At 34.8% G+C, this 20,474-nt stretch overlaps 1 protein-coding gene across 6 annotated transcripts in view; it reads left to right on the top strand.

Annotated features, from left to right (window-relative positions):
- The window catches only part of LOC123678788 (diacylglycerol kinase eta), an 85,859-nt gene that overhangs the window by 32,044 nt on the left and 33,341 nt on the right, over window positions 1–20,474 (top strand). For all 6 annotated transcript variants that reach the window (XM_045616010.1, XM_045616005.1, XM_045616006.1 and 3 more), the window contains one exon: window positions 16,538–16,618. Coding sequence is in view for 4 of the 6 variants with exons in the window: in XM_045616005.1 (XP_045471961.1) it covers window positions 16,538–16,618 (81 nt within the window). In the remaining 2 variants the exon portion in view is untranslated. The remainder of the gene's footprint in view (window positions 1–16,537; window positions 16,619–20,474) is intronic.

A 20,474-nucleotide genomic window follows, 5' to 3' on the forward strand; every position in this document is an offset into this window, starting at 1 on the left:
TTTTTATGCTGCAAGAACTATCTAATAATATACAGGGTGTTCCTAAATTGCCGGTACAAACAGAAATAACGAATCGGATAATTTTAAGAAAAAATGTCCTATAAAGATGGGCCCGCGAACGCTTTGTTTTTGAAATACAGGGTTTTCACGTTTTTTTTTATAGCACCTTCTCTTCATAAGAATTTTATCTCAAATGCGGCATATATATTCCAATTTGGAGTTTCCATCGTCTTATATATTAATCTGGAATGCAAATCTAAAGGATGATATTTTTCTGGCCTACAGAAGTTTTTTGGTGGTTCAGAAAAAAACTTTGGTTCAGAACTACATTTTTGGTTTCTTCTTCTAATAATTCTGTCGTATCTACTACCGATTTCAAAAAAAAATTCAAACAAATTCTAGTAATCCTCAGGAAATTCCAAGTTATTATAAAGATCTAGTGAGCTGTGATGAAAAAATAAATTATAAAGTTTGTTTACCCCATCTGTAGCGGAGATTAAGATTCGATAAACTTGTATAATCATCACAAAAAGTAGGACTACAAGAAACGCCGTGTATCTTGAAAATGAAGCGTTTGTGGGCCCATGTTTGTAGGACTTATTTTCTCAAAATTACCCAAAGATTCTGTCATTTTCTTTTATACCTCAAATTTAGGAATACCTCATATAATCCATTGAAGAAATGAAGTTACGTTTTAAGACGTTTTATTTATTTATATAAAAACGGTACCCCAAGCAGAAAAAAGAGATTTTTTGTCACGAATTGAACGAGAAATTCGAAAATGATATTCAGCAAGAAATATCTCAATCGCATACTAATTCTTCTTTAAAAAAAAACATCATTTCCCGTATGTGCGCCATAGTTTCAATAACTATATCTTGAAATCTATCAAATTACATTTGAATGTTCTGATCGGTTTCATAGCAATAATTTAATATTCACTTGGAAAAAAAATTTAACACCCCGTATCTCGGAATACGAAGCATTCGAAATAAAAATAAAAATAATATAGCAGACTGTCAATATTCTTCCCTGATGTATGTCGCACTTAGTCCCTAACACCGTGTATAAATCATATGCAACTTAAAATTTGAAAAGAAACATCCTAACAGAAAATGGAGTAATCATTTTTAATTCCATTATTATTATAATTCCCAAATTATAGTATTCTGAGCAGTAACCTTCTGACCCAGTGTTGAAATAAGGATACCACAGGGGCCACATTTAGGGCTATTTTTTCCTTATACCCAAAGAAGAAACATACAATACGATATGAAAAACATAAAATTATAATAACTCGTTCGAACTGGTAGACATCATGCCCCTGAATTCAAAATTTCAACTGCGAACAAACATTAGGTAGGTAATCTAAATAGAAAATGCGGACGAAAACAAAAATTTTCCACCACGTTGTGATCGTTCCAAATGAATTATTCTTGTTGTGGAATATTGCATTTTCGCACACCTGTTTCAGAAGTGTGACGATCACAAATGAGTTGACATCCCTCAATTCACCTTTTCATTCCTGAACTTCGATATTCCATCATGTTCATCCTTTCGGAAAAATCGAATATCCATCAACCGAGTGAGGTGTTCGCATATTTCCACTTCTATGGGATTTTTCATTGGCTGCACTGAAAAATAGAACGAATAGAAGTATCGAACTTGTCTGGAATTTGATTAAGTTTTTCTTTACGTGTCGAGACATGAATGTCTGTTAAATTTCATGTTTCTATTGATATACGGCGTTGAATTGTTTGCCCTAGTTCAATTTATCCGATGCGATAGAAAACATATTTGAGAAAATTTCTTCTTTTCTTCGTTTGAATCTTTGGTATTTATGTTGTTTCGAAATTATTCGAGCTAGAGCTTTGCGATAAATGAAATTGTACTTAGGGGCAACACATCTTTGGAATTTCATCATTCTGTCCAGTTTTAGAGAGATCAATATGAGACAACAATAAAATTTTCTCAGTAGAACCCAAAAATTCAAAAAAATTATCGTAAGTAATTGCACAAGTGCATCAAAATTAACGATAATTTTGCATGACAGCATGTTGTCATAAAAACTGCATGAATTCATTTTCATTTTTGGAAAAAGAGCCCGACATCGAAGGTGGAGGGCTCTTTCTCCAAAAATGAAAATGACCGAATGCAGTTTTTCAAAGAAAATACGCTGGAATGCGAAATGATCCGGTTATTTTGATGCACGAGTGTAATTCGAGGGAATATTTCCCGAATAAACTGTTACATTACTTTTCAAACTGATTTAGAATGGAATTGCAATAGATTCGAACTGTGTAAGATGCATAGAAACTATGCATCTATGAACAGAACAGTTATCGCAGTGCAGTTTCGCTTCCTACAATGCAATTATTGCTGTAATTTTCGATAATTGTTCTCCATATACATAGAATTTTTTACAGGAGGGAAATATTCGTTCAAAGTTTTTCTTGAAAACTAAAAGAGAAATTTAGTACATGAATTGTTCCTCCAAGGTCCTAGGTCAACAACAAAATCGAATAATTTTGAAACCAAAAAACTAGATCTCGAGAATACAAAAAAAAACGTTTTTTTACTAAGATAAATCTGAAAATTCTTGGTCCGTATAGTTTTTGAGTTATACAAATTTATGAGTGTTTTAGTCAAATACCACATTTTATGTATTAACCGAAATTGAATTGAAATTTGCATGGCGAATTTCATGCAAGAGTTTTGGCAGGCGAACACAACAACGGCAAAGATGATAAAGAGATAAAGCATTATTGCGATCATCAATCAATATTTCTGAATAATTCATGAAGAGATGAACGATGTCACTATCCATATCAATCAAGATAAATATTCCTGTCATTCCCCAGCGTTATGCACGAACTGAGATAAAACATGTCAGCTTATCTTCCCTATCGATTTTGCAGTTTAGAACTATCGCGAATTATCCACCTATCCATGGAAATTCAGAAACTTGTTGAAGATTTTCCTTTTGTTAGGAAGGTTCTCCAATAAGAGGATTCATTTTGAATAGCCCGCTATCTGGACACCTGTCACTTTTGAATCTGTAATTTTTTGACATTTGTTAAGTAAAATTACTGAAAATGAAATGATAGACGACGCTTCAACAACGCATTGCAATTGTTAAAATCACAAGAGAAATTATGGAAATTTTGCAGTCACAATTTGAGTTGTTGGGACAAATAAGTGACGTGAAAATCGAAATCGTGTGCGTCACTCAAGAACAACTGAGAATATTTCCGCTGTAGCCCGTTTTGTTGACGAAAAACCCAAGTTTGTCGATTTCTCATCGATCTTGGGAAATTGGGCATTCGACAAAGGTTTTGAATCGATTGAGGAGCATTGGCATAGACCTTATCGTCATATAGAGGACATACAGACGCAAATATACGAACTGGTAATAGAAAATTTGCCTGATATCGCTTCCCATCATTAATAGCATACCTTCCACTTTACAATCAAATAAACACCCATTTATTTCTCTTGAAATATGCTCGTTTTTTCAATATCCAAATGGAATCTCTTATTGGAAAATCCCTTTATGAGGCACGCTCGGCAGAATCATCAAAATCATACAATTCAGAGATCGGACATTCCTAATGAATCACCCCGTATAGAAAAAGGCTATAAATAAATGGTTTCTTTCAACGACAAGCTTCCTAGACAAAAAAAAACGGCGAAGGCGATGGAATTGTGAATAGGCTATTTTCCGATGATTGGAAATTTGTTTATTATGACGGAATATTTATGGCTTCGATAGCATTCAGGTCGTGATCCCAAAGCCCACTCCCACTTTGAAGTTTTTATTATAGTTCAGGTGTAAACGACCCAATGTTAACGGAAAACACGAATATCGAGTGAATTATTGGCCAATCAAATGGGAGAGATCCCACTCAAGAAAAATAATTATTGATTATTTTCACGCGGAGAGAAATCCCTTCTACTTAATTTACGAGTTTATCGTACGTCAGTCCGAATTTGTTTTGAGTTTAACAAACTCGTAAAACTTGAAATATCATCGCAAAGTGATAGTTTGAGAAATTTCATTTATACGTGTTCGAGCGGTTTAAGTTGATTTTATTCGAGGCTCCCGGTTTTGAGGAAATTTGAACTCGAAATTTGGGAAAAATTGAATTTGCCTTTAAAAATCGTTATATCTCCTGAATTATTCGTCACAGACCCCTCAAATAAAAACGATTTCAAACTTCAAGTTCCGCTCTGAAACATAGTGGAGTTTCGAGTGCGTAGCCCATGTCCAGAAGAAGTGGCAGCTTCGGGAAAATTATCAATTTTTTCTTTGAAAGATTCAGATTTTTGCCTATAATTTATGAAATAATGTACTGACCGCCCAACTGCAAGCATTTTCGTAATCTACATAGTCGAATCAATCAATAAAATGATACAATATTCCCATGAAAGAACTTTTATTTTTTTCAAATTTTTTAAGGGTGGGGTATGGAAAATTTTACGAAAATTTTCGGACAAAAAATTTTTCAGATAAAATAGGAATTCGGCTAATCAGAGATCGTCAATTATGGCACCGCTCACCGATTCTTCGTAGAGCTCCCGGTTTTGAGGAAATTTGAACTCGAAATTTGGGAAAAATTGAATTTGCCTTTAAAAATCGTTATATCTCCTGAATTATTCGTCACAGACCCCTCAAATAAAAACGTTTTCAAACTTCAAGTTCCGCTCTAAAACATAGTGGAGTTTCAAGTGCGTAGCCCATGTCCAGAAGAAGTGGCAGCTTCGGGAAAATTATCAATTTTTTCTTTGAAAGTTTCAGATTTTTGCCTATAATTTATGAAATAATGTACTGACCGCCCAACTGCAAGCATTTTCGTAATCTACATAGTCGAATCAATCAATAAAATGATACAATATTCCCATGAAAGAACTTTTATTTTTTTCAAATTTTCTAAGGGTGGGGTATGGAAAATTTTACGAAAATTTTCGGACAAAAAATTTTTCAGGTAAGATCGGAATTCGGCTAATCAGAGATCTTCAATTATGGCACCGCTTACCGATTCTTCGTAGAGCTCCCGGTTTTGAGGAAATTTGAACTCGAAATTTGGGAAAAATTGAATTTGCCTTTAAAAATCGTTATATCTCCTGAATTATTCGTCACAGACCCCTCAAATAAAAACGTTTTCAAACTTCAAGTTCCGCTCTAAAACATAGTGGAGTTTCAAGTGCGTAGCCCATGTCCAGAAGAAGTGGCAGCTTCGGGAAAATTATCAATTTTTTCTTTGAAAGTTTCAGATTTTTGCCTATAATTTATGAAATAATGTACTGACCGCCCAACTGCAAGTATTTTCGTAATCTACATAGTCGAATCAATCAATAAAATGATACAATATTCCCATGAAAGAACTTTAATTTTTTTCAAATTTTTTAAGGGTGGGGTATGGAAAATTTTACGAAAATTTTCGGACAAAAAATTTTTCAGGTAAGATCGGAATTCGGCTAATCAGAGATCTTCAATTATGGCACCGCTTACCGATTCTTCGTAGAGCTCCCGGTTTTGAGGAAATTTGAACTCGAAATTTGGGAAAAATTGAATTTGCCTTTAAAAATCGTTATATCTCCTGAATTATTCGTCACAGACCCCTCAAATAAAAACGTTTTCAAACTTCAAGTTCCGCTCTAAAACATAGTGGAGTTTCAAGTGCGTAGCCCATGTCCAGAAGAAGTGGCAGCTTCGGGAAAATTATCAATTTTTTCTTTGAAAGTTTCAGATTTTTGCCTATAATTTATGAAATAATGTACTGACCGCCCAACTGCAAGTATTTTCGTAATCTACATAGTCGAATCAATCAATAAAATGATACAATATTCCCATGAAAGAACTTTAATTTTTTTGAAATTTTTTAAGGGTGGGGTATGGAAAATTTTACGAAAATTTTCGGACAAAAAATTTTTCAGGTTAGATAGGAATTCGGCTAATCAGAGATCGTCAATTATGGCACCGCTTACTGATTCTTCGTAGAGCTCCCGGTTTTGAGGAAATTCGAACTCGAAATTTGGGAAAAATTGAATTTGCCTTTAAAAATTGTTATATCTCCTGAATTATTCGTCACAGACCCCTCAAATAAAAACGTTTTCAAACTTCAAGTTCCGCTCTAAAACATAGTGGAGTTTCAAGTGCGTAGCCCATGTCCAGAAGAAGTGGCAGCTTCGGGAAAATTATCAATTTTTTCTTTGAAAGTTTCAGATTTTTGCCTATAATTTATGAAATAATGTACTGACCGCCCAACTGCAAGTATTTTCGTAATCTACATAGTCGAATCAATCAATAAAATGATACAATATTCCCATGAAAGAACTTTAATTTTTTTCAAATTTTTTAAGGGTGGGGTATGGAAAATTTTTCGAAAATTTTCGGACAAAAAATTTTTCAGGTTAGATAGGAATTCGGCTAATCAGAGATCGTCAATTATGGCACCGCTTACTGATTCTTCGTAGAGCTCCCGGTTTTGAGGAAATTCGAACTCGAAATTTGGGAAAAATTGAATTTGCCTTTAAAAATCGTTATATCTCCTGAATTATTCGTCACAGACCCCTCAAATAAAAACGTTTTCAAACTTCAAGTTCCGCTCTAAAACATAGTGGAGTTTCAAGTGCGTAGCCCATGTCCAGAAGAAGTGGCAGCTTCGGGAAAATTATCAATTTTTTCTTTGAAAGTTTCAGATTTTTGCCTATAATTTATGAAATAATGTACTGACCGCCCAACTGCAAGTATTTTCGTAATCTACATAGTCGAATCAATCAATAAAATGATACAATATTCCCATGAAAGAACTTTAATTTTTTTCAAATTTTTTAAGGGTGGGGTATGGAAAATTTTTCGAAAATTTTCGGACAAAAAATTTTTCAGGTTAGATAGGAATTCGGCTAATCAGAGATCGTCAATTATGGCACCGCTCACCGATTCTTCGTAGAGCTCCCGGCTCGATTTTATTGGAAATTGGGAAAATATATCGCTATCATAAACCGGTTATTTATGATGCAACTAGAGATAAGTCGTTTGATACTCAGGTGTGTTCTTGCCTGTTTATATCGCAGAAAAATTTGTAAGGCACTTATCCTAACTGAATAAATTTGTATATTGTCACACTATTTTTGGTATTGTCTCTTAATCAGGAGGATATTTGAAAAATTCTTTTCGATATTGTAGATTGAAACTTTTTTCAATCAAAGTAGCCCAGTGAAGTGAATAATTAAGAGATGCGACAATGACTGTTCATAAAGTCTTCTGATGGAAAAAAATAATTTGAGAAATACGTTTCCAAGAAAACTTGAATGTCTTTTTTAACTTCGAGGAACTCTAATTAGAAATGGGCTGATTTCTCATTCCCGAAAGGGATATTCGCGAATTCTTCCAGGAATGAAAAAAATGGTTCTGGGTTTTTATTTTGATGGATATTATTCTATCTGTTTCGATGGTTTTGTAATGATGTAATTGATGATATTGTGAACTGAAACAAATCAAATAGAAGCTATCAGTTTTTAGTTATTAAAAAATCACTTACGTGAAATCATGCGCCAATTGTACCCTTGGAGATCACATAAATGTATATAAGTATTGCGATGGACGAATGACGAGCGCTCAAAAGCTCATGACTTCATCAATGCTTGTTCACTGTTTTTTTTATATTCTGTTTGAATTTCTAATTTTTCTCATTCTGCTAATAATGCGAAATTTTGCAAAAAGCCTGAAATTGCTATTCTATATATAGGGTGATTCAAAAGTCCAGGTCATATTTTTTTTATAGTTTTAGTTGAAATGAAAAGTTCAAGTAAAATCTCTCGAGTTGTTTGATTTTTGGAGGATATTATACGCAGAGAATGTCCAATATTTCCTGCAAGGCCTCAGTGTCTGTCCTTTCATTACGAAACGAAATTGAAAATATCAATCAAAACTCTCTCTTTATTTTACGAATTCATAACGTTGATATGTCCAACCCGTTCGGTTTAAATAGAAAAGCCCTTTCAAATCGTTATCTCTGTATATGAAAGCTTGTCATTCCTTTAGTGTGAGCTTGGGCAGGAAAACTATGCGCTTTGTTAACGTAACTTCAGGTTAACTTTTGATAGCTACACGTCTCTATGCACTTTGTATCGTTAGACGAGATAAAAAGGATGAATGTGTGATATATTCGAAATGTGCGAGGTTTTATCAAAAACATTCACCAACAATGGTTAGAAGTCACCATTACAGAAATCCCCATAATGTTGATAAAGGAGTCAATTTTATCCACAACTATTTTTTTGGAATACTCTGCGATTTGTATCATCTCTAAATTGAAATTAAAAACATTAAACTGCGTGAAATTATTTAATTACTTTCCCTTCAAGAAATATATAATATAATTTTTTATCAAACTATAAAAATCATCGAAAGTTTCAGTTTCATACGGCAAATCAATCAAGTGATTATCTATAATAATCTGTGAACTTCAGATAATTAAAATATTCGGTGGTCACCAAGTTCTTTGGATTTAACACCGTTGGTTTTTTCCAAAATTTTCCAATTGATAAATGTTGTTCTTTGAATGTGAGCAAAATAAAAAATCTAACGGTGTTAAATCCGGAGACCTTGGTGACCACCGAATATTTTAATTATCTAAAGTTTACCGGTTGAAACTTTTGATGAGTTTTATAGTTTGAAAAAAAAATGTATATATTTTTGAAAAGGGAAAAAAGTGATTTTCTTTGTTACAGTAATTTTTATGGTTTACCTCAAAAAAACACAAGTTTGTATTAAAACTTCAAAACTGATTGCAATATAAAAATTATTACACCAATGGATTCTACTGAAAAAAGAGCCAATAGAATATTTTTGTTTTATGTTGATAGTACCTGTAATAAAGAAGTTATGAAAACTTTTCATTTCACGCCATTTTCCAATTTTCTATCATTGCTTGAAAACAGTTATTATGATGCGGTTTTCGTAAGTAATTGCACAAGTGCATCGAAATTACCGATAATTTTGCATGACAGCGTGTTGTCATAAAAACTGCATGAGTTCATTTTCATTTTTGGAGTCGGTGTCGGGCTCTTTCTCCAAAAATGAAAATGACCGAATGCAGTTTTTCAAAGAAAACACGCTGGAATGCGAAATGATCCGGCTATTTTGATGCACGAGTGTGATTCGGGGGAATATTTCCCGAATAAACTGTTACATCACTTGTCAAACTGATGTAGAATGGAATTTCCATAGATTCGAACTGTGTAAGTGCATAGAAACTATGCATCTATGAAGACTGCAATTATCGCAGTGCTGTTTCACTTCCTACAATGCAATTATCGCTGTAATTTTCGATAATTGTTCTCCATATACATAGAACTTTTGACAGGAGGGAAATATTCACCAATATGAATTCTCGCAAAAATCTAGCCAGCAAATGTACTTACCATTGATTTCATTCTAGTTCAAAGGGATTCTGAGAACCTCACACTAGACATCGAATTTGGGACACCAGATCATTATTGAAGATGACTATGTTGACGAATTAATTCGAATTATTAAGAAAAAATGTGTTTTTGATGAATTGGAGTATCAGCACGGTTCCTAAAGTCGTTTTGGAAGGAATTATGGTTGTTGCCCAAATTTGACGCCTACAAATTCTTAAAATGAATAGTGGAAGAACGAAATTTCGAGTGGAATGTAACAACGGCAAAAAAATGGCTTTCGCTTCATTCTATCGGAAAACTGACTAGAATTATTGATAAATTTTTCTCATCCGAATATACGCTCTGAAGTTCGAACCGGAAAATCATATATCTCCGAGGGCATATCATTCACGAACCGCTCGAAGTGAAGGCCTTCATCCCAAACATACGTACCTTGTCAGAATGAGAGATATTCCCAAGTTTCGAGTGTTGAAATAAGCTGTCTATTGAATAATGTTTCCCACCCGAATATTAAATGGCGCGTTTGTCTGAGAAGCAACCAACTTCACTCCTCCGTTTTTGAGTACCTGGAGCTGAGAGGGGGGTTGCATCATCCAGCCTGTCTGTTTTCATCCTGCCAGAGCAAGGCAAAAGAGCTGATCCAATTATTCATGTCAAAGCGGAGAAACACGCGAAACAAGGGAATACACTAGAGGGCTTTTGGAAATAATTAAAACCATAATTGGGCTGACGGAATTTCAAATTCTGAATCGAAAACTATCCGAAGTTGTTTGCTCCGCTGCAACGTTGAGTAGTTTCTGACGTCACTCGATGTTCACGTGTTGTTTGGTAAGCAGTGACGGCTCGTTATTTCTTCGTTTGTAGCGATTAACTACTCAGATGAAGGGTTTTCCAAAAGAGGTTTCATTTTGATATCGAGAAAAAAACGAGTATATGTTAAGAGAAATGAATGGATGGATTTTCGAAAAAGTAAGGTTAACATCACCAGCCTAAAACGCGCACCAATCAGTAACACGTTGAGGATGGGGAGGCTTTTCAACAATCATTCTTGGATTTCCGAGCCTTTCCGAGCTTTTCAACGTTGCCTACAAGGTGAAAAGAGGACAACTTCAAAGGTTACAGCTGTCGAGATAGCTGCCTATTCAAAATGAAACTTCTCATTGTAGGAAAAAGATGTGGTATATTTTCATATTTTTATTTTGCACTATTGACGAGGTGACGTAATTTTTTTGGACAGAAAATGTGAATTCATCGGTGGAACGAATTTTTTTTTTCAACTCGTTATTTTCTGAAAATTTTTCCCTCGTGATCTCACAAAATTCTATTCGTCAGACACAATCTTCTGGGAACATTTCTAGGGCAGATTTCAATTTATAGGATTTATACCCATGTTTTTTCAAGATATATCTAACTGTGTGATCCGGAATACCAATTTGAGTGCTTTGATCTCCTTTACAAAGGCACATACATTTAAATCCCCTCTTGACTCTTCCTTCGCTGAGCGAACTTGCCTCTTTATCGTCATAATAGCATTCACAACATACGTTGATGCAACTGGATTTTTAGAAAAGATGGGAAATATTCAAAACTGATTGAACAGAGACGGAACTTCGCGATCAAAAATAAATTGCCACACCACACCATTCGAACTTGCAAATACTATTTAATGATATGTAACGGGTGTTTTTTTTTTTCGAGGTATATAACTTTAAGTTTACATTACTGTTCAAGATGGCGACCGATTTAACAGCTGTTCAAGTGATTTATTCTCAGTTTGGTTTGGCAATTCATCATGAATAGACTCACGCCTGAATAACGATTGCAGATAGTGCAATTTTATTTCGAAAATAATGGTTCTGTGCGGAATACGTATCGCGCACTACGTCCATTTTATTTTATTTTGTTTAGCGATGAGGCGCACTTCTGGTTGAATGGCTACGTCAACAAACAAAACTGCCGCATTCGGAGTGAAGGTAATCCTCAAGTGTATGTCGAAACACCGTTACATCCAGAAAAACTGACTGATTGGTGCGCTTTATGGGCTGGTAGAATCATTGATCCGTACTTCTTCAAAAACGATGATGGCCAGAACGTTACAGTCAATGGTGATCGGTATAGAGCCATGATTACTGACTTTTTCATTCCTGAATTGAACAATCATGATGTCAAGGAGCTGTGGTTCCAACAAGACGGTGCAACATGTCACACAGCTCGTGCCACAATCGATTTATTGAAAGACACGTTTGGTGATCGCCTAATTTCACGTTTTGGACTCGTGAATTGGCCTTCAAGATCTTGTGATTTAACACCGCTAGACTACTTTCTGTGGGGCTATGTAAAGTCATTGGTCTATGCGGATAAGCCACAAACCCTTGACCATTTGGAAGACAACATTCGCCGTGTTATTGGCGATATACGACCACAAATGTTGTAAAAAGTCATCGAAAATTGGACGTCCAGATTGGACTACATCCGAGCCAGCCGTGGCGGTCATATGCCAAAAATCATATTTAAAATGTAATGCCACAAGATTATCTTGCGGTTAAATAAAATTCATGTCAATCGAATAATCCATCGTCGTTTTATTGCAATTTAAAGTTCTATAGCTCTAAAAAAACACCCTTTATTTCAATGAATAGTTGATTATGACTCTTGTTCAGTCATATGACAATTGCACCCTTGAAGACCACATATAGCTTTATATTGTTTCACGACACAATGATGAACGAGCGCTCGAATACTCCTGCATTCCCGATAATGCTTCTCTGATTCTCTAAGTATATCATCATGGGAGTGTACGTGAATGAATTTAGCGTGATAGTGTGGAAATTGACATTTTCCATCAATTGCGTATTGTGTCGAGTCGACGCTGGAATGCAGTTGTCACAGGTCGAAATGTTGAACTAGCGAACTAAGTGGGATCTCATTTACGTCATTGGGAATAAAGTGGGTCGATTCCAATTTGGAACATAATTTAATTTTTCTGTAGGACTTCATGAATGGTTATGAAATTGTTCGTTCCTGAATGGAAAATCACGTTACTACTGACTGGAAGTAATAATGGAACTGGCAAACCTTCTATTATTTGGTTCTACTCGAGGGATAATAATACCTGATGGAATTCACCGAAATACGATACTTACCTAGTTATTTTCTATCGAAAATCTTCTGGATCGAATGAACGATCCAATTGCAGTTTTCTAGGAAGTTAGTGGGAGTTGTTTTATTATAAAGGGTGTTTTTTTCGAGCTATAGAAGTTTAAATTGCAATAAAACAACGATGGATTATTCGATTGACATGAATTTTATTTATCCGCAAGATAATCTTGTGGCATTACATTTTGAATACGATTTATGGCATATGACCGCCACGGCTGGCTCGGATGTAGTCCAATCTGGACGTCCAATTTTCGATGACTTTTTCCAACATTTGTGGCCGTATATCGGCAATAACACGGCGAATGTTGTCTTCTAAATGGTCAAGGGTTTGTGGCTTATCCGCATAGACCAATGACTTTACATAGCCCCACAGAAAGCAGTCTAGCGGTGTTTAATCACAATATCTTGGAGGCCAATTCACAGGTCCAAAACATGAAGTGAGGCGCTCACCAAACGTGTCTTTCAATAAATCGATTGTTGCACGAGATGTGTGACATGTTGCGCCGTCTTGTTGGAACCACAGCTCCTGGACATCATGGTTGTTCAATTCAGGAATTAAAAAGTTAGTAATCATGGCTCTATACCGATCACCATTGACTGTAACGTTCTGGCCATCATCGTTTTTGAAGAAGTACGGACCAATGATTCCACCAGCCCATAAAGCGCATCAAACAGTCAGTTTTTCTGGATGTAACGGTGTTTCGACATACACTTGAGGATCAGCTTCACTCCAAATGCGGCAGTTTTGTTTGTTGACGTAGCCATTCAACCAGAAGTGCGCTTCATCGCTAAACAAAATAAAATGGACGTAGTGCGCGATACGTATTCCACACAGAACCATTATTTTCGAAATAAAATTGCACTATTTGCGAGCGTTGTTCAGGCGTGGGTCTATTCATAATGAATTGCCAAACCAAACTGAGAATAAATAACTTGACAGCTGTTAAATCGGTCGCCATCTTGAACAGTGATGCCAACTCAAAGTTATATATCTCGAAAAAAAAACACCCGTTATATATAATTTTGCATTTTTCATTTCCAACTTATTTCATAATTATTGATCTTAAACAAAAGGATCATATAAATTGTTCTGCGAATTCTGAAAATATCAAGTCTCCGTATTTTTCGATGACACAAAAGAAGTATAAATAACCCCCGTGAAAGAGACTGTGGCATCAATTAGAGGAAAACCAATTCTCCTATTACTGATCGTTACAGAACAGCGGCCACAACAAAGAAAGCGTGGTGCTGATCCGAATGGTGACACTTTTTTAACGAATCGTTCACTCGAACAGGATCGTATCGGCTCAATTTTACCATGATTCATTGGGTCTCATTTCCCGCTTTCCAGTTCGGCTTATTTGAATTCTTTCATTTCGCGCTGTTCACTATTGATTCAGACTTTGGACGCACTGACTTTTTTTTTGGATAGCATTCATCAGAAAAATACCGCTAAAGATTATATTCATTCTCAGGAAAATACCACTGAAATACACTGAAGTTTCTTCAAATGGTACAGAGAATTCAGTGATGAAAAAACAAAAAAGGAGCTATGAAAATTAGTGAAAAAAGAAAAAAATTCTTGACTGTTATGCAGAAATTTAGGGTTTCCAGTATTATTTGAGCCCATTGGATATTTTGTTCATTCACGATTTAGAAACAATATTCACTAGCTAATAAATTTCGATGGATTCTGAATAATTGCATCTTCTACCTTTTGATCCCACATATACAGGGTGTTCTGATTTGTTTCCGACAAACTGAAACGGGTGATAGATCACATCATTTTAAGCAAAAAAGTTTCTATGAACATGGGTCCGGAAATGCTTCGTTTCCGAGATACAGGGTGTTAAAGTTGAAAAAATAATTCGCGTTTTCTTAAATATCTTACGACTGATTCCAAATGATTGCATGAAAGTTGGTACATAGGGTTTTTTGAGGTGAGAAATTCAAATTTGTGGTCGATTTGGTTGTATTTTCTAGAGGGCGCCACTGGCAATCATTTCGTCCCCTTTAAACCGAAGCAACTTTTCTGTGCTACCCTGTACGTCATTCTGGAATAAAAAAATCGATTCCCCTGACTTTTCTACGTAAAAAGGTATAAGTCATTTAAGTTGCTAGGGTCAACCGTTTCAGAGAAAAACGCATTTAAAGCAAAATCCATATTTTTGTAATCTCTAAAACATGTAGAAACAAATTTGTAATAATTTTAAATTAAATATTTTTTAGAAGTAACAATTTAGAACTAAACAAAATAACATAATAATTTTTAAAGAAGGTGTTCGAAATGTCCACCGTTCTGTTGAATGCACAAATGACATCTTCGAATGATTGATTGTTTTGCATCCAACAATTGTTGCGGCAATAGATTTAAAATAGCTATACACAATGACAGATTTAAAGTGTGTTAGGTTCAGATGTCATTAATTATAATTATAGTTAACTAAGTCAATAGCTTATCAACAAATACAGGAAAATGGTATTGGTTACCAAAGGCCCGAACGAAGCATACAAAGAAGATATCATCTACAGAGAAATAGGATTTTACAGACCTTCGAAGAAAATAAAAACTCAGTATTCGTAAAGCATCCCAACAACGCAATATTTCAGGAAACAGAATATTCAGAACACTTAAAAACAACAATTACATAGCGTACCATTTCTACTTATTAGTGGGCAATAGAAAATCCGCATGCATTTCGCCTTAGAAATTTTCAAAATGAATTTAAATTTAATATTTGAATAGGAATAATTTCATGAGAGGATTTCGAAGCAGTCAAAACATATTAAAGAAAACGCGAATTATTTTTTCAACTTTAACACCCTGTATCTCGGAAACGAAGCATTTCCGGACCCATATTTATAGGAACCTTTTTGCTTAAAATGATGTGATCTATCACCCATTTCAGTTTGTCGGAAACAAATCAGAACACCCTGTATAATTTCATTTTGTCAATTGTGGAGAAAAGTTGATCATTATCCATGCAATGTTTTTCGAAGGTTGAGAATCGCTTATTTGTGGTAAAATTGATTCGATGTTTGTTAAATCTAGTTTTAAATGGACGTCCTATCTGCTCTATGCATCCTAAATATTTAGGATGTAAAGAATCATATCCTATATTTCAAAATAAAATTTCAATAAAATGCAGGTAAGGATTTCTGAAATATCGAATCTTTTTTGATGGAATGATATTCATAAAATTCTGTGGTTATTTTACAAAAAACTTTCAATTCAATCGGAGCGATATTGTCGGGATTATTCTAGAAAACTAGTTTCAGAAAAGTACCCTGAACATTGCCAGTCATCAAAACTTAAGAGAACGAAATCCCAAAATTAGTAAAGTTGACATGAAATAAAGTCGAATAAAACCACTAAAACTAAAAGTGAGCGTTGACGAAGTGGGAAAAACGTAAATGGATACTTTCGAAGTTTCCCTCTCTCGAAAATGCGGAAACTACGTCCAAATCACGTAATGTTTGTTCCGACTAAGGGTATTTCATCTCGAAATCAGGAAGTTGTATATCCCAATAGCCGTCCCCGTACAAACATTCAGCCAATATGATTTGACCCGAAAGATTTATATCCTCATGTGTTGTAAAAATCAGAAATGATAGGTCCCTAGATAGTTTCAGCTCTGGATATGTTCATGTTTTATTCTCGGTGTTTCTCTACGAAACTCATCAGATATTGATAAAATGGGGGAAGAGATAGATGGGAGTGGAATATTTCTTCAAGAGACATGTCTCACTGAAGTCGTAATAAGGCCATTTTTTTCTTGAAACTACAAACACTATAAATATTGATTACAAGACAAATAGTTTTTCAAGAATTCGAATGGTCATAAAATAGTATCGAATAGTGAGCAAAAAATATTTTGGACGTAATGAATTATGGCGAAGCTCTTCTGAAAATTTTTAACTTTTTTTATTTTGGATTTTTTTTTTGCAGGCTGTGATTTTCGATGAAATCGAACTCAACGACCTGTGCCTAGCCGAGTGTTCAACTAAAAACGTCAATCATAGTTTTCAGGTAAGTGAACCCTATTGATATATGAAAAGTAACAAATACGTCATTACAAAAAATGGAGCGATATACGCTTCAATAACGCAATGAAATGGTGAGAATTTCGCATACCTTCCTTTTTACAATGAAATAAACATCAATTGATTTCTCCTAAAGTATTTTTCCAATATCAAAATGAAACTTCTAATTCGAAAACCTCTCCAATTTGGGAACACCTGTATAGTTCTACTTTGAAATATTATTTCCAAGAATGAACTATTTCATTCAGATTATTGATTTAATCTCAATTGATAGATGACTCATCCACTCAACAGTTTCAAAAATCAATAAAAATCAGAGTTCAAAGTTCGAACGGAATGAAATTGAAAAAAAAATTGATAGCGCATCTTGGGAATGTTGAATCTGCTTTCCTCCATGAGATGATCTTATAATTATATAAAAGCCACCTCAATAAGATGGCCACCTAAAGGGTGTTTTTTTTTTGAGGTATATAACTTTATGTTGGCATTACGGTTCAAGATGGCGACCGATTTAACAGCTGTCAAGTGATTTATTGTCAGTTTGGTTTGGCAATTCATCATAAATAGACTCACGCCTGAACAACGCTTGCAAATAGTGCAATTTTATTTCGAAAATAATGGTTCTGTGTGGAATACGTATCGCGCACTACGTCCATTTTATTTTGTTTAGCGATGAAGCGCACTTCTGGTTGAATGGCTATGTCAACAAACAAAACTGCCGCATTTGGAGCGAAGCTAATTCTCAAGTGTATGTCGAAATACCGTTACATCCAGAACAACTGACTGTTTGGTGCGCTTTATGCGCTGGTGGAATCATTGGTCCGTACTTCTTCAAAAACGATGATGGCCAGAACGTAACAGTCAATGGTGATCGGTATAGAGCCATGATAACTAACTTTTTCATTCCTGAATTGAACAACCATGATGTCCAGGAGCTGTGGCTCCAACAAGACGGCGCAACATGTCACACAGCTCGTGCCACAATCGATTTATTGAAAAACACGTTTGGTGATCGCCTAATTTCACGTTTTGGACCTGTGAATTGGCCTCCAAGATCTTGTGATTTAATACCGCTTGACTACTTTCTGTGGGGCTATGTAAAGTCATTGGTCTATGCGGATAAGCCACAAATCCTTGGCCATTTGGATGACCACATTCGTCGTATAATTCCCGAAATACGGCCACAAATGTTGTAAAAAGTCATCGAAAATTGGACGTCCAGATTAGACTACATCCGAGCCAGCCGTGGCGGCCATATGTCAAAAATCATATTTAAAATGTAATGGCAAAAGATTATCTTGCGGATAAATAAAATTCATGTCAATCGAATAATCCATCGTTGTTTCATTGCAATTTAAACTTCTATAGCTCTAAAAAAAACACCCTTTATAAATCGCCTTTGTCGCTGATTTTTCATAATTGTCCTCCCTTACCTGGACAAATTCGAGTTTCATCTGTCATTTAGTTTGGCTAATGTTAATTCATATTGAATTCTGCGATTTTTACAATTAATAAGAGAATAACTGAATAGGTAACATAATTTCCCGAAATGGGTTAGGTTTGTGGTGAGAAAATTTATCAAGCGTTACGATTGGTCCTTTCGAAAAGAATTTTTTTACACGGATTGAATTCGTGAAATCGTTTGAAAGCTTTCGAGTTTGTTGTTACCGATAGTGAACGTGCGGTATCGGTTCGAATTAAATTAAATTATATGTAGTGGAACTCTGTGTCGAAATTTTACGATGCCATTTGGAATAGTTCTCCCAGAATGATTCTCCAACTGAATTTGAACGAATGAGGTCATATTGTTCCCCAGAGAGGGCCTCTACACCGGGATGGAGGTAATTTGGTCACTCTCGATAATGAACCTGGGAATCATTCGAGGAAAAACGTTTTCAATCTACCATGAAATTTTCATAGTTTGTGTACCTACCGAATTCAATAATCCAATTAATAAATAACCGTTCGTTTAAAACGTTTCTCTGAAATTGTACGAGAATGGAATCCGGTTGAAAAAATAATTGGTAATTTATTTTTTTCAGCTCCATGTTATAATTAATATTGACTTTAATGCCATTGGGCAGAAGGTGAATTCGGAAAAATTTTTTTATTCATTCATAGAAAATTTGACCGGGTTTTATGAATACTCTTTATAAATTCATCCCTTCATTAATTCATAATAAGTCTTTTCTGAATAAAATATAGAATTATAACAGAAAATAGATTAATTCGAAAATAAAATCTTGAAATATTGTGGAAAATGTTACAGAATGGCGAATGCGCTGCTCACATAAATAGTTTTTTTCCCTCTGGATAGTTCAAAATAGCTGGGAATATTTTGAATTCAGTTTGATAGACATCATGTAGGCTGCTCATTATAGAACGGAAAATAGATCAATTCAAAATAAGAATCTTGAAATCTTGTGGGAAGTGGTACAGAATGGCGAATGCGCCGGACACATGAATAGTTTTTTCCCTCTAGATAGTTCAAAATAGCTGGGAATATTTTGAAGTCAGTTTGATATACATTATTTAGGCTGCTCATTATAGAACAAAAATAGAATCATTCAAAATAGAACCTTGAAATATTTGCGGGGAAAGGTACAGAATGGTGGATGCGAGGGTCACAAAATTAGTTATTTTTTTGGGTATTTCGAAGTGCATGAGAATAGGTTGGAGTCAGTTGGATACACATTCTGTTGGTTACTAATTATAGAACGGAATGGGATTAAAATTGGACCAAAAACGCTGTTCTGCTTTTGAAAGAAGATAAAAATAATAATCTTGATCTGTAAATTCTGGATTAGATCAGAATTCAAATTGAAAACGAACATACACTTCGCTCCATAAGTCTCAGATTCAATCAGTTAATACTTTTTTTTCAATTCGTCAAAGTTTTTTAGCTTAATAGTGAATGTCGCACAATATCACGATCAAAATTATCAGACTAGCCCCAGTTCTCCATAAACGTCTAATACGCTCTTGAACTTGGCACACCCAGTATAATTGAAAATTTCGGAGAAGCTGTTCTCTAAATCAAACTTGAGTTCTTCTATTATGATATCATGTCAGTGGAAAATTTTTCAAAGATCTCTCCTACTGATCTTATTTCTAAACCCCCTTTGTGCATCGTTGATTCAATAAAATGGCGCAGAAAAGGAGACACCCTTTGATGGTAAAGACGATACCGTTCCAAACACCCTGCTCAGAATACTTGAGAAACAGTGGAAGCATGTATAAAAACAAAACATACGTTAGAAACAAGGCAGAAAGAGGATCTTCCTTGGGTACGCAAATTTCATTATGGTCTCCTGGTGCTTCAGATGCATATTTTTCCGCATTTCTAACAGAAGGCAGGAATTTTATAACGTTATTCCGTGAAAAGAATGATTTATAAGAGGAGAACTTGAAATTTATTAACTCGTATCTATTGAGCGAAAAGATTTAGGTGTTTGAAGAAAGTTTGTTGGCTTTGCATTTTGATATAAATTATATTTTCAGTAGCTCGTTCTTCCTTCAATTTTTTTCATTATTCAATTGTCCTATGTTGTGTATTCTATTGAAACTTAAAAATTTCGGAGTACATTCAATATTTTGATGTGATGGTCAAGTTCGTTAATGAGACTAATTATTTCGGAGTTGGAGCCATCTGACATTTAGTTCCCCCAATAACTTGATCCAATTAAAACTGAGTAAGTTGTTGTAATATTACTACACAAAAGCCTATACAAAATGTTCGAGGATTGTTTGAAACAGGAGTGAAATAAACTTTTTAGATGGATTTATCAGAAATTATTCGCCACAGCCTACTGAGAGGATGTTTCAACATATGGACCAACAAA

This window comes from Harmonia axyridis, chromosome 4 (assembly GCF_914767665.1).
Source record: "Harmonia axyridis chromosome 4, icHarAxyr1.1, whole genome shotgun sequence".
In the NCBI taxonomy this organism is placed as follows: domain Eukaryota; kingdom Metazoa; phylum Arthropoda; class Insecta; order Coleoptera; family Coccinellidae; genus Harmonia; species Harmonia axyridis.